At 39.6% G+C, this 15759-nt stretch overlaps 2 protein-coding genes across 2 annotated transcripts in view; both read right to left on the bottom strand.

Annotated features, from left to right (window-relative positions):
• Positions 1 to 1631: 1631 nt before the first annotated feature.
• On the bottom strand, positions 1632 to 4261 carry LOC125904480 (receptor-transporting protein 4-like). The gene is made up of 3 exons (XM_049601900.1): positions 4132 to 4261; positions 3019 to 3190; positions 1632 to 2234 (listed from the first exon to the last, which is right to left on the bottom strand). Exons 1-3 carry the CDS (start codon positions 4145 to 4147, stop codon positions 1898 to 1900), a joined length of 525 nt encoding a protein of 174 aa, XP_049457857.1. The 5' UTR covers positions 4148 to 4261; the 3' UTR covers positions 1632 to 1897.
• si:ch211-199g17.9 (uncharacterized protein LOC108180085 homolog) overlaps positions 4186 to 15759 on the bottom strand; it is a 37850-nt gene continuing 26276 nt past the window's right edge. Inside the window, exon 12 of the transcript XR_007451456.1 lies at positions 4186 to 4262. The gene's annotated coding sequence lies outside the window, so the exon portion shown is untranslated. The remainder of the gene's footprint in view (positions 4263 to 15759) is intronic.

The following is a 15759-nucleotide window of genomic DNA, read 5'->3' as shown; positions in this document are numbered from 1 at the left end:
AATACAGTGAAAGGAATTCCACGTCCACACCCAAGGCAAAGGTACAATATCACAACCTCCCCATCGTCATCTTGTTTAATGTTGTGTGATTTGACTCCACCCTCTGCAGTCATCTATTTGCTGTATCTATGCCAACATAAAAGACTCAGTGAAGTATGAGGGCAGTGATGTTCACAACAGTTAAAATGGATGTGTCTATTTTTATATGTAACAGGAGTATAAATTAGTCTTTATGAAGTGAATTGTTGAGCATTTTCACCATTGTCTCTTTTTCTGTGGATGAAACACAATAACTTTATTATTTAGGCATATATTGATTTGATTGAAATAATGATTAACACATAGATTAACATAAAACTCAAGAGATAAAATAAAGGAAGAAGAGCTTTTCTTTCTTTCTTACAATGGAACTCACCCTTGATGTACGATAACTCCTGAAAGGCTCATTCTAAGCTAATGAAAACACAAATACTAAGTTTCAGTTCACACCAACGAAAACATAATTATCAATATTAATTCCTTTTCTTCCAATTGAGCCCCCTAAAGCGTTATTTATACACACATCTGTTGGCCCCTGTAGATGGCGTGTGAGCTATGAGCATGCACAGAGGCATTTACGCTCAAAACGTACTGCACAATATGCTCTTAAACACGAGGGAGTGTACAAACAAAACATTTTGTGGACAAACAAAGTCAACAAGTGTTGTCAGAACATCATAGGAAAAGAAGCCTGCCTGGCAACAGTGGTAAACACCGATTTAACTCTAAACATTGCATTTGTAATTATTACTGTTGCCTACCTCAAGGTTGAAATGATAAAATACTGCTTTATTTACTCCTGGGTTATGTTTTTCCATAGCTAAGCCTTTTACAAAAATTCAGAGGTGCACTACCAAGCGCCACAACAACTTTCAGAGCCTTCTCGCTCAACACGAAAGCCGTGGTGATGTCATTTCTTGGAGCGCAAACCTTGTGCAAAGGACACAGCGAGCATAAACCTTGCTTGAATCCTACACACTGGTGCTTTAAGTTGAAAAATAATAAAGGGTTAATTTGTCAATTTCTGTGCTTGTCAGTGTGGCTTATCTGGTCTTCTACAGTGGTGGAAGAGTTCAAATGCTGTAACTGTGTAAAAGTAAGAATACCACGCATCAAAAATACTTTATTAGAAGTAAAAGTTCTGATTTCAAGTATCTTCAGTAAAATGTACTCAAAGTAAAATTATAACTCTGTAGAAAAATGCCCCAACCTTTTTGTAGTGTGACCCTTGATCCAGCAACGCCTTGGGATGTTCTTACTCCAAGATGAGGAGCCAGTGTTTTATATCACTGGGTTGTTAATACTGATGTATTCATTCACAACCAATATTTTTATGTTGAAGACGATCAAGATGGAGATAATTTTAACTAGGTGGGTTTACTCTATGACTCCTACATATTTAATAAGCTGATGATTTGGTTTGCATGTGAAATCCTTATCTAAAAAGTAGTCACTACAGCTATCGAATATATATACTATAGATACTATAAGTAGTATAAAATGGAAGTATTGTTGAGTGAATGTGTTTAGTTACATTCCATCCTCCATACTCATAAATCCATGAAACAAACACAGCGCCAGACACAGAAAAATGAACAAACTTAAGACTTTATTAGTAACAAAAACAAAAATTTAAGTCCAAAATCTTTATAAATAAAAAAATAGCCAGAACAGTTTTATTATTGGTCTTAATGGTAAATAAAATGCCATAGTACAACATTAACTGTAAGGCTATAACAAGAAAATTAGCCAACTTAAAATTATTAGGAAAAAAGGGGCATGTGCAAACTGCAAAGGTCATCTCAGCCAACCTGTCAGTGTCTTTCTTCATCACTCACTCACACACACTCTCTCTCTTCTATTTGTCATCCTGGCAGCAAATGCCCATTTGGCAAGCTTCACACAGGGCCGCCTCATGCGGTTTGGTCCACCTCTTGTTAGATGGTGCTGATGGGCCATCATCATTGTCCTCTCCATAGCAGTTCTTCCGGATTTTGGCGCACAAGTTGAGCAGTGCACGTTCCACCTCGTCGTTTGAAAAACCAGGGAGAACAAACCTATCGTCTTGGCATTGTCGACAGGTCTGTCCGAAGGGCCGCATGATCACTGTCCCCCGGTCACGTCGTAGCCGGTAACGGAACAACACCACCACCCGTGCTGAAGGCCAGGTGTTTCTGCAGGATGCACACCTGAAACTGTGGGGAAATGAGAAGACAATAGATGAGAGTCAGAGGCACAGAGCTTCTCAGGGTTTGTGAGACTCTACTTGAGTTATTCACAGGTCAGCTGCTTTTCCTGTAAACTATGGATGCTATGGAACCGTTAAACTAACACTTCAACTGAAAAGGATTAGTCTTCACACATCTTTGCTGGTTAAAGATTCAGAGTAAGATTTATAGGGATGTAGAGGCATATAGAGGTGAGGTTGCAGATTGCAGCTAAAACTTTTTGAGGTTAGAATTCCTTCAATGTTCAATGTTCAGGATGTTTTTGCCGGGAGCTGAATTAGCCGCAGAGGTCTCTTCCTCTCTGAAACAAATAGACCAAGTGATTAAAACTGGTAAATTTTGGATTTACAAACTTATTCCTGGGGCACTTTACATCCCCCTAAATCCTAGACACTGGACCTTTAGATCATATTCTCTTCTGAGTCACCATAAAGCCGGATAACTTGTCTTTGCAGTCCTTGCCCAGGGTGCAGTACCAAGTGTTTCCACAAAATGACACTGTTTTCATACCGCACATGACCTGCGCCTTATGACACCATTGTTTAATCATATGACCTGGGATGGCAACAAGAATGAGCAGTCTGACAAAGCACAACAAGACAAACCTGCTATTGCAACTACTACTGATAGAAAAACAGACACTCTGTTAACAGTTTCCACACTACAGCAGATGTGCTGACCTTCGTATATTCATTAGATATATAGTTCAAAGTTAAATATCGTAATGCTTTGAGAATATAGAACAACATACTTTGCATGGGCATTGTGGCAGCAGATCTTCCAGCCTCTCTTCTTCTCCTCTGTGGTTAGTTTGTCTGTTTGCCTGTAGTCAAAGTTAAGAGTCCATTCGTCTCCATAGTCCAGCTCATTGTCATCAGAGAGCAACTCCTCAAACGTCTCTTTCCACAAAGGAGCAACCCAGTCTGCACCAATGAAAATACAGTGATTTTTTTTTTTTAAAAAAAGCTTTACAGTCGAAAAAAAATATCTGTAACAACACTGGACTTGCAGGTAAAAATAACCAAACTCAGACTGTAAAGCAGGGGTGTCAAACATACAGCCGGGGGCCAGAACTGGCTCGCCAAAGAGTCCAATCTGGCCCTAGATGTCTTTGCACACCTAATAGTGATGCAGGCTGAAAGGTTTCAGGGGCAATTTAAACAGTGAGCACATACTTCATGTAAAACACTGCCTTAGAAGCTTTTCCACTGTGACCAGCTTTCTTAAACAACAATGAAAACTTTCTGTGGTTATATTTTAAGATGTTGAACATGGTGTAAAATATTGTCAACCAGCAGCTTAAGTACAAAAGAATCTGTATCGGACTTTAGTCTTAAAACAGTGTTAGTGAGACCCTGCTGCTGAGGCACTGACAAAACTTCAGATTGTAAGGCAGGGGGATAAATTAACCTGCTTTTTAAATAGCTTCCACAAAAAGTCACATGAAAGTGAGTAATGGACTGACTGAAGGTGGAAAAACTAAGACATACTGTTGAATTTGCACTATTTTTTCTTTCTTCTTTGTTTTAAAAAAGGATGAACGTTTTCAAAACGAAAGAAAAATTTGAGAGGGTATATATTTATGCATTATTATGCAGTGGTTTCAGTAGGCTGTATGTGGCCCCTGAGCTAAAATGAGTTTGACACCCCTGCTGTAGAGGGGAATAAAAGAAAACAATAGGGTCACACCCTTCTTTTATCTTTTTGATCAAAAATGCTTAATTTGCATCACACCAAAATGTAAAAAAACTGCTTTAAAAATAGCCGATTATTAATAGTAAACACGGACGTTGTTAAGGTGGCGCCAAATTAACCAAAACAAATATTGCACTGCAGCACCATTGCACAAAAAAAGATATGTTACCTGTAGATCTGCTCATGTTTGTTGATCAGATTTTCGATGAGCTTCTGGTGGACGAGATGAGTCGACGTTTGACTTGTGAATGTCGCTCTGTAGGAAGTCTCTGTATTTATTATGCACCAGCAGCTGGTAGTCTGGAAAACGAAACTTAAGCAGCATCCACGTGCACGGTGATGCAGAAACAACGCAACAGCGCGTTGCAACAGCCTGGATTAGTTGCTACACGTGTGCAAGTATGTTATTTTACTATAACCACAGATAATGACTGTGTAGAGTAAATGACTGTTGAAGGTTAAACAGGCATTTCATCACAAATGAAACCCTATAACCCAATTTTTCGTCTTATCTTTACCTGAAATCAGTTTTTCTGAAATCAGATTACACAGTTTTCTCTTCTGTTTATCTCGGATTTTTACATTTTATTTTCATCTACTTTTCTGCATTTTTTTTGTCTTAGCACACGTTGAATCATTTGTCTATTTTACATTTTCCTCAATCCACATTTTCCTATGCATATAATAATGAGATTAGCGTCTTCATCTACGTTTTTCAACTGATGCAGTTTGTGTTTCATTTACAGTAACGTCATTATAAGTGTGACGCAATGACAGCAAATTCCAGCTAAACAAAACTGAAACTAGGCTATCTGTCACATATTTTATGTGCCTGTGTGTAGCCTATACAATTATTTTGGTTAGATGTAGAATATTTCTTAAAGATCGATATTCATGATATTACTTTATAGTGAACCTGTTTATTTTATATGGAAAATATTACATTCACAAGTGCAAATGGAGTAAAACGGTGCCACACATACAACTGAAAACGGAAATCAGACACTGTATTGAAACATTATTAATGTCTTTGTTGCTTGTTACACAATACTCATGTAGGCTATATAGTTTTGTCTTGTCCCTTTTCTTGAACTGTAGAAATGAAAATAACTGAAGATAATTGTCTGGACTTAACCAAGCTAACACAGTCAGGTTCAATTCAGGTCAGTTCAGTAGAGGGCAGTGTAAGACAGCTGGTTGTTTCCACACAGACCACATGCTGAAGTGAACCTAATTGTAGTGCACTGGAACATGCGGGTGGCATCTTTGGTGCACCCTGGAAAAAAAGTATTTTAAGAAATCCTGGGATATCCCACAAGCCTCTGCCTTTTTCTCAGAAATGGGCAAACTGGATTAGCTTTCCATTTGTATTACAATATACGTCTGCAGGAATACTTCAGCCACAAAATCAAAATGTAATTTTTTACAAACTCCCACACACTTCTTGCAGTGTAATTGAAGTCTCAGTCCTATGCTCAGTTCTTCCCAGACACATGTTTTTTTTAACTGAAAAAAAACAACCTTAGTGTTACAGTCTGACTTTAAGGAGAGCATAGATAAGTTTCACTTTCAGTTCAGGTTTAAAGGTCCAGTGTGTGAGATTTACTGGCATCCAGCTATGAAGGTGCAAAAACACAAAAACATGACTGGTCCTATCTAGAGTCAGTGTTTGGTTTATCTGGGCTACAGTATAACACGGCCGACTCCGTGGGCAACACATTCTGACCTTGTGTGGTCATGGACCTTCCATGTCCAGATACGACATGAAATGTACCCTGGGTGTGTTGGTTGTTGACATTCTGGGACACCATACTGTCTCTTAAAATAAACACACTACGTCAGTACAACAACACGAATTGATGTTTTTTTTCCCTCCGCACATGGTTGGGTTTAGGCAACAAAAGCATGTAGTTAGGTTTAGGAAAAAAGAACAGGGTTTGGCTTTATAATGTTTTGGGACGCAAACACCACTCTCCCAGGAGAAAGTTATGTGTTTGTTTGACCCATCCACCACCACTCCCACCTGCCCTACTGGGGCTTTCGCTGCCTTAACTTTTGTTCTTGTCCTGCCACATTTCCCCCTGACGCCACCAAGTGCCCTTAAACTATAACGGTGTCATGCTGACGTTAAAGGACAGCTTGTTTTGTCAGTGTGTGATGCTGCCAGTCACTGCCCAAGCGAAATTTCCATGACTTCAGAGTGAAAACGAGTTGCCGTGAGAGAGGCCCCGTTCTGTATGTAGATATTAACAAGTACTAATATTCTAAGGTAACGAAAAGATAATGATTCTTTGTTTCAGCTGATTATAAACTAATGAAAAAATAATTATAATAATAATAACATAAGAATAAACTTTTTTCATATAGCACGTTTCAAAACACAGTTACAAAGTGCTGTACAATATAACGAAACACAATTAAAACACAGAAAGAATAAAACAAATAACAAGTCATACAATGTCGTCTAGTAAAAGATAAAATACGGAGGGCCCAAGTTAAAATGGCGATAATAAATGGGCATTAAAATCAATAAGATAGCAATAAAATAGATATAAACTGAGGATATGCTTTCCGATAGAAGTATGTTTTTAGGAGAGACTTAAACAAAGCCAGTGACTCAGACAGCCTCATATCCTCAGGCAGGTTATACTAGAGCCTCGGGGCCCTGGTGACAAAAGGCTCTGTCCCCTTCAGCGTAGACTTGGGAACAAGCAGAAGACCTCTGCCCAAGGATCTCAAACTACATGAGGGCTCATAAGGGACTAACAGATCTGAAATGCAATCTGGAGTCAGGCCACGAAGAGCTTTAAGTAATTCATAACATTTTAAAATCGATCCTGAAACAAACAGGGAGCCAATGTAAAGAGGCTAAAACTGGTGTGATGTGGTCGTGCTTCTTGGTTTTGGTTAAAAGCCTTGCGGCTGAGTTCTGAGCAATGTGAAGTAGTTGAAAGGTATTTTGATTGAGACAGGAATAAAGGCTGTTGCAATAATCAAGACGTGAAGAGATAAGAGCACGTAGAACAGTTTCTGTATCTCTAAAAGTTAAATAGATCTTATTTCAGCAATATTTCTGAGGAGATAAAAGCATGATTGGACAAGTTTAACGACATGTTTTTCAAAACATAAATAATTATCAAATATGACACCAAGATTTCTTGCAAAAGGCTTTATGTGTTGTGACAGGTTACCAGCAGATGGCAGTATATGTTTTGTGATAAGCTGTGACTGATTTACCAGGATTTCTGTTTCATTAGACTTGAGCTGAAGAAAATTTAGCAACAACCAATTTCTGATGTCACACAGACAGTCCCTTAGAGAGCTCAGCATGCTGAGGTCAGTGGGTTTAAGAGGAAGGTACAGCTGAGTGTCCTCCGTGTAACAGCAGAATGAAACACCATGTTGACGGATGACATCACCCAAGGGGAGCATGTATAATGAGGATAGGACCAAGGATTGACCCTTGAGGCACACCATACTTGATATGGGAAATGGATGACATGACATTATCAAAGGACACACAAAACTTCCTGACTGACAAGTATGAAGCGAACCAGTTTAGGGCAGTACCAGATACACCCACCAAGTGCCTCAGTGTATGTAAAAGAATGTCATGATCAAATGTGTCAAAGGCCGCACTCAAGTCCAGCAGCACAAGAATTGAGCATGTGTGTGTCGAAGGGCTATCTCAGTGCTGTGATATTGGCGGAAACCAGATTGAAACTTATCAAATATGCTGTTATCCACAGCAGCAAGCAGCTGCTTTGAGACAGTTTTTCAAGAATCTTAGAAATGAAAGGCAGCCAGATCCTATCTTAATAATTCTGGGAACATCAGATGAGTTACGGAGGCTAAATGTTGCACAGTAGTGTCTTCTGGCGTATGGTTTTATAACGGCAAAAAAACTGATCTTACTTTACTGGAAAAAGAAAGAGGTGCCCTCCTTCAAGAACTGGTTGACTGACTTGACAACCACCTGACATTTGGAAAGAATTAGATTTATTCTGAAAGATAAACTGAAGGACTTTCATAAAATTTGGCGACCTTTGGTCTCTCATCTCGAAAGAGAATCTAACTGAGACTCTAGTTTAAATGCACTCTTAGGGAGGGTTGGGTAGGGGCCTGGGGGCGGGTATACTCTATTGTTGTTTATTTTTGTTGGTGGTGGTTTTTGCTTGGATGATGGTTTTGTTTGCTTATAATTTGCTACTTGTCTCACTTGTCATTTTTGTCAGGGATTGTGTTTGTGGAATTATTATTATTTTTTATTTTATTTTATTCTGTTTCTGTAAAAAAAAACAAAAAACAGTTTTCTGAGATGATGAAATCCATCCCGGGTTTTTTTAAGAACCGGTTGGACACAAGCAGTCTTAAAGTAATGAATATTATGAATATTTTGATTATTATTTACCATTTCTGCCATATATCCCCCTAAATCCTACTCACTGCACCTTTAAATAATGAGGTTTTAATGAAAACGCATGTGTCTGGGAAGTACTGAGCATATGACTGGATAAATGAGACTTGGATTATATTGCATGAGTTGTGTGAGAGTTCATTCACAAATTCATGGTCACACGGCATGACTAGTCAATATATTGATGATCATTTCGATGGTGAAGTGTTCCTTCAGTATCTGAGTACTGGAAAACAGAGAGTTAAGTCATCCTGATGACCTGATGAAACATGAGTTGTAATTTATCCCTATCGCCCAGAGGACCAATTTTGCCATATCACTAAAACATATGAATAATAATATTATACCCTTGTTGCTCAACCAGTTTCCCAGCTGAATGGAAGCAGAATCAATAAAGCAATCGAGTTAAAGTTTAACATAGTGCACAGTATTTGTTTGTGCCCTCCAGATGTCTTTAAGTAACAGGCTCCTCACAGTTCCTATCTAAACATAATAAAATAAGTCAGCTATGATGACCAGGTAGCACTCGTCTGAAAAATGTTTTAACTGCTCTGTCAGCCTGTTCTGTCCGGTGACTGATATCCATCGTTGCATTGCTGCATGTTTGCACCCCTGTCAGTCCTGTCCACCCTCTTTAGGCCTGCATATGACATTCATGGAAATTTAAAGCCTGAGTTATTAGTACAAACACTCATCTGTGTCACCTTCATACTTCAAGAGAGGGTAACGCTGTATTTGATCTCTAACTGTGACTGGAAAGTGCTTTGCACACTAAACCTGTTTTTAGGTCATTGTTAATTACATAAAAAGCTTGCGTGGTTTCAAGCTCAACCACATAATTGACATAGAAACTTTTGACAAGCGCCAGGAGGACTTCCCGAGGTCCCGGCAGGCACAACTCCAGTCTAAACGTAGAAGGCCTGTAATGTGTTGGAGCAAAAACTGTTTAAAATTTTTGATTTGTTATCAAAGTATTCTCATTAGTAGCTTTTATTGAATGGCTGCAATTTTGGTCTTGTGTTCGTGAAACATTTCTTGCTTTTCAAGCTAATTATTATTAATTAAATGTGAGAGCAATAATCCATACCAGTATTGGAGTTATTGCGGTAACAGAGATGATGGTGTGACGGTGGTTTGATAAGTCAGACTCTTGTTTACTCAGTCTTTGTCCTGCCTGTAAAGCTATGCATGGTGTTTCCTCAATATTCATTACCACCATTTCAGGACAGTGGTAATTATAGCATCAGAATGACAACACCTGTCACAGATATGTGGTGACGCCGTCAATTCTTTCTCTCTCACACACATACAGTTACTTACAATAAATGAAAAACCTTGCACACGCTGTGGGGACTTTCCTTCTACCTGAGTTGTTGATGGTTTGTGATAATGCCCCACCCAGCGCTCAAAACTGATTGTAATGCTTCTCAGAGTCTCCTGCCGAGGTCTCAAGCTCTGGTCAGCGCCAGAATACACACACACACACACACACACACACACACACACACACACATTTGATAACATACACATGCAGGTTTGTCTGGCTCATTAGGCAAATCTCAATTAGTATTTGTCAGTTATTATTATTTGGGTGTTATCTCTCCTAACAACATAATGGCAGTTATGTAATCAGGTCTCTTACACACACAGACACACTCAGAGAGTAAAATCCAATACTCTGTGTGTGTGTGTGTGTGTGTGAGGATCGTGTTTTACTCTCTTGAGAAGAGGTATTTTGCAGGATCTTGTCCTTTGTGGAAAAAGCATCTGCACATGCTGCAGACTGAAGAAACAAAGGGTGAGATATCATTATATGGTGGGTGGTAATGGGAGGGTGGTCTTGTCTCATTGGCATGAGAGTCCATATACGCACAACACTGCTGCCCACCCCTCACACACACACATACATAGCAACCCATATACTGTATTGTGTTGAAGTGGACGTGTGTGCACCTTTCCTCCCAGCACAGTGGTGTAAAGATGACCTCAGAGCCCCGGGCTCCAGAGAGTCACCTTATACTCAGGTGTGACATTACAGCGTGAGAAGAGCATGCTGGGATAGCTCACAGGGCCACAGAGATGCAGGCAGAGAGAGAAAAGACAGACAAGACAAGAGCAGACTCACAGAGTCACCTCTTTGTATTACACTTCTAAAGTACTGAAGTAAATTCCTGTGGATCCAAGGAAATAGTGATTAAGTCTGCTCTGGGACTGCAGCTATACTAGCCGTAGACATGTGCTGAGTTAATGACAGAGGAGGAAAAAAATCGACAAAGAGCTGTTGAATACAAATCTGACTCAAAAGCAAAAAGGCTGGTCTCAGAAAGAACTGAGTTGTAACCTACAGTACAGGTTGGTGTGCACTGAGCTACTCTGTTTTCTGCAGAATTATTGTGCTTTCCAGCAGAGGACCCCCAAATCCTGTTTCATTTGTGTCCCCACCACTGTTGAAATGAAACCTACGCCTTTGAAGTTATTCTCAGAAAAAGGAAGTCTATTATAATACATTAAGTCAAAAGTTTATTAGGAGGAGACACTGATGCTTGTGGTGGCCCATCACCTTAGTAATCCACTTTGTGTGTTTGTGCTTTACCCATGTAACTGCACTGCCAACATTAAACTCCAACAGCCATGTCAATAAAGCTTGTTTGAATTCAAATCGTCCCAGATAACACAGGCTCCTTTGCCAGGCCTGTTGGGATGCAGGCCAGGATTTAGCTGCTGCCTGGACGCTGCCTAGACCTGTACACCTGTTCAATGGCTGCCAGGTGACTCAGAGAGGGTGGAGGACGGAGAGAGAAAGAGAGAGAGCGAGAGAGAGAGAGAGGCTAAGAGAGAGAGAGAAGGGGAGGGAGGGGAAGGACACTGGGTGTGGTAAGATGCCTTGAGCACATTCCTTGAAGCAGCCGCACCCTGCATTTCAGCGTCTGTATACCTGCTAATGTTTGTTATCAGAGCCTGTTCATGTAAGCAGACACTTTCCCTCTACTGGCACTCAGACTTCTTTCATCGGATAATATTTCACACACACTCACTCACAGTGCTCACTTTATTATTGCACATGTTCACAGTCTACGCTCACTCAACTGTATGCAAACACTCAACTCTCACTTCATATCTCTGTCGTGCTGAGAGTTGCACATTTGCATGAATTGAAAAGAAGGACAACGGGCAAAGCGAGGGCTCAGAAATGCGGCCGTTTCAGCTTACGACAGCTTATTAAGATATGGGTGCATTCAAGCAGGAGGCACACCCTTAGGAGCAGGACTGAACACACAGCTATATTCATGTGTGTGACTTTGTTGCTATCGGAGGGCCATGAAACAAGGTGTGTTCTGTCTGATAAACACGTTTCAGGACAAAGACCAGCCAATATAAAGTGCACGCACACACAGCAGTGTATCCTCCCAACAGTATTGTGCCTTGTTTAAATGTCATGGTTGCCGGTGTGTTTGAGTGCAAGTGAAAGACACACACACACACACACACACACACACACACACACACAGACAAACTGAGCATCTAAAAGAGAAGCAGTGAAAGTAAATATAAACAAAAAGAAGGAGTCATTTTCTTCATGTTACACAATCACTAAATGTTGAAATTAACTCGGCTGAGCTTAAGCTTCAGGAACATAATGAGTAGCCATTTAGCTTATGGCCAAAAGTGTGTGACCACTCTGCTAAATCCAGTACCACGATGGTTTTATATACGTACATTCACAAATAGTGTCACTGGATCTGAGTAATACCTGCACTGTGACCTGCTTCCCAAATCCAGCCCATAGGAAAGGAGAAACTGGGCGGTGCAGCCTGCAGCAGACGATTCATATAGAAAGAGGAACTGTGATGTTAAAGTCTGCTGATTTAGGTGGTTAGCCATACAGAAAAACAGCAGGTGACTCATTTACACAATATTTCAGTGGAGAATATGCAAACACCAAACTGAGCCTTTGTAACTTTTGCTAACAAGGGGTCAGTTTTTACAGGATCATGCTAAATGCTAAAATGTACTAGCATAGAAGAGAAGAGTCATAAAATCAGCAAACTGAAACAGTAATGTCAGTTACACAGACACATATAGCTAACAAATGATGTCATCTCTACTCATCATACATTGCAGCTTGGGCAGAAGCCTGGGCGTTACTAAAATGATGCCACATGCAGTGTTTTGCATAGTATCTGGATGCAGAAGTGGTCAGTGATAAGAAGCGGGTCAATGGTTCAGTTTAGGCAACAAAACTACTTGGTTATGCTTGGGAAAACATCCCAGATATTGCTTAGAGATCACCCGCACATGTGTGTCGGTTGGACGCAGTCGTTGGTTTAGGCAACAAAACTACGTGTTAATGGCGCGGAAAAGGTTGTGGTTTAAGTTGATCGTATGAAGCGACTCACGTAGGGGGTTGGCAGTGAAGACCAAAACTACTTGGTTATGGTTAGAAAGATTGTGGATGTTGCTGAATAACATCTGTTGCTCTGACCATCTAATAATGACACGGATGGGTTTACATTGTAGTTTGTGAAAAGCCCAGTGAGTCTCACACAGACTCTTAAAGGTGTCCCTGGCTTCATTATAATAATGCTGGGGACACTTGAGACTAGCCTGGCTAACATTAGCCACCATAAGCCACTGGTCGTGCCGGACCAAGTAAGGGTGCAGCAGTAAAACCACTGGGTGGACTGAATTGAGAAATTGTGTGTTTTATTGACCGTGAATTAAGCTCTCGATCCGTATGAGGCAGACTGTGTTATTTCTTCTGTTGTAAATTACATAGCGCAGCTTTAATCTGGTGCCAGACACCCCAATCTTCCCAGGACTCAAGAGACCTTTATTATTAACCCATCCATGCACAAGTACACACTTCAGGTTGAAGACCTTTATTTGTCCCAGAGGGGTAACTGGTTTTGCAGGCATGACATTGTTTCTCTAAAGCCAGTAGTGCTACATGTTTTTGGTGTTGGGGAGTAGTGAACCACGTGTAATTATCTAGTATTCAGCTATATTTTTGCAGTAGCTTGCTGGTAGGTTGACCACATTCATATTTGCATGGTGAGTCAAGGAGTTAAATTACTTTTTTTGCCATATTTTTGCTTGGTTGACTTTGGAAATGGCAAACAATGTTGGGCCATGAAAGGACACATATGTTTACTTTTTATTTTGCTATTACTTGTCTACTGTTATTGAACCTTTGGATCAAAGGAAAAGCAATTTCAATTTAATAGTCATTTGCAAAAGTTGGCTGTGAACAAAAGGCATAAGGTCAAGAACCTTGGTGTCATCTTTGACTGTGACCTGTGTTTTGGACCCTAAGTAAGAAACATCACTTTTTTTTCATTTTTTTAATCTCAGAAATATTGTCCATGTAAAATCTCTTTTTATCTAAAAATGACATTGAAAAAAAAATGCTTTTATCTCCAGCAGACTTAACTACTGTAATGCCTTGCTCTCAGGCCTCTCAAAGAAATCTGTAACCTCCTGAGACCTGAACTTTTGTTTGGTATGCCTTTTTTAATTTCTCCAAGCTATTTGGGATCAGTAGGACTTGATAAGTTTAAGTTTATTTACTTTATTAATCCCCCTGAGGGGAAATTCAATGTTTTCACTCTTGCGTGTCAATTACACACAGGTCCGAAAGACACACACATGCACAAACAGGACCTATACATGCACACAGTGGAGAGATGTCAGAGTGAGGGGGCTAAGTATAGGGGGATAAGTATAAAAACTAAACATGGTCAATGATAATTAAGTCCCAGTGTCCTCAGAGAAGTACTTCCTAATTTCCTAACAGTGTCTTAGCTTGTTACGGTTGCTAAAATTAGTCACATTTGTATTCCATATCAAACTACAAACAATATTAATCATAAATAAACAACTTTCAATCATAAAATGTGATCAGGTTTTGTATCTTGTCCACTTTTGTGTTGGGATCGACTGCAGACTGACTTGGCAGAGATGGCTGCCATCTTGTTATTAAATGGATTAGTGTATTGTGTAACTTATCCTTCTGCATGTTCACAGACGGAAACCTTGTTACGACTTCTATTTCCTCTAGATAGTCAAGTTTGATTGTCTTTTCGGCGCCCTGCCAGGGCCACTAGAGGGGACAAAAAAGTGTCCACGAATGAGGACAACAGGTCTAAGTTAAGTAGAATGAAGAATAAGGTCCAGTAAACCCAAAATGAGATGTCCTTATATGAGGACACAGGGTCTCAGGACGTTAAACAAACTACGGATGATCCTAAATGCAGCAGCACGGCTACTCACCAAGACAAAACACTGAGAACACATTACACTGGTTTTAAAGTCTCTTCATTGGCTTCCCGTTCATTCCAGATCCCTTGTCAGTGGATCAGCCTTCTAGAGGACTTCAGACAGACAGCTTCAAATGAAATCTTAAAACCTATCTTTTTGGACTTACATTTTTGTCACTTTTATTTAACCTAATTCATATTTTAATGTATGTGCAACTCGGTGTTTGAATCTTATTTACTCCATCTTACCCTGTCTTTTATGTGTATTTTCCCATTTTCTATGTAAAGCACTTTTAGTTGCACTTTCTGTATGGACTGTGCTACGCAAATAAAATAATAATTATAATGATGATTATAATCACAGGTAGTCAGAAGTATAGATTATTTATTTAAACAAATGTTTAGAGAAGTTCTTGCACGTTATATTAGAAGGGTTAGCTGGCTTACTGAGTGATCCTATGTGGTGCAATACTCTGAACTGGAGTCTAGTTCCTGAAAGTGTAAGTGACTGTTGTAAATACAAAACTAAACTTTCCCATTTATAATGTTTTTTTTGTGTGTGTGTGTGTGTGTATGGTTACCCTGTAAACAAGTCAGCACTTTCTACAACAAACTCAGCAGAGTGGTGTGTGACTTTTTTGTAATATATTTTGTGACACTTTCACATCACATGTACATGTTTAATTTGCTAACTTTTCACAAAGTCGTTTGAACTGCTTTATTTAAGAGGGTGATTTAACCAAACTAGATTTCTCCCGAGCTTTGCTGTAGTTCTTTTTCTTCCAGAGTGAGGTAATTGGTAGCTTGAAAGGCTGGGAGCTACTCCAGCACTGGTAATATTTATGGAGTAGCTACAAACAAGTAGTCAACATAAAAATAAATAATAGATAAATAAATAAATAAGGTGCTAAGACCAAACAAAACAAGTGCAAAGCAGTGTTAAGACACAACCAGTGTAAATAGTGATTGCTAGAGGGGTAGAATAGTCTGATTTATTTGAACAAGGCTGCTCTTGGCCCAAAGGCTACAAAAACGATGTTGAAAGAGTTTTGTGTGAAGGTTTGGACAAACTTCTGTGTCATAAGAGCAAGATAAAACACCAGCTATGACATAAAGACCAACA

This window comes from Epinephelus fuscoguttatus, linkage group LG17 (genome assembly GCF_011397635.1).
Source record: "Epinephelus fuscoguttatus linkage group LG17, E.fuscoguttatus.final_Chr_v1".
NCBI lineage: Eukaryota > Metazoa > Chordata > Actinopteri > Perciformes > Serranidae > Epinephelus > Epinephelus fuscoguttatus.
The sequence above is the reverse complement of the archived record's forward strand: the minus strand, read 5'-3'. Positions and strand labels throughout refer to the sequence as shown.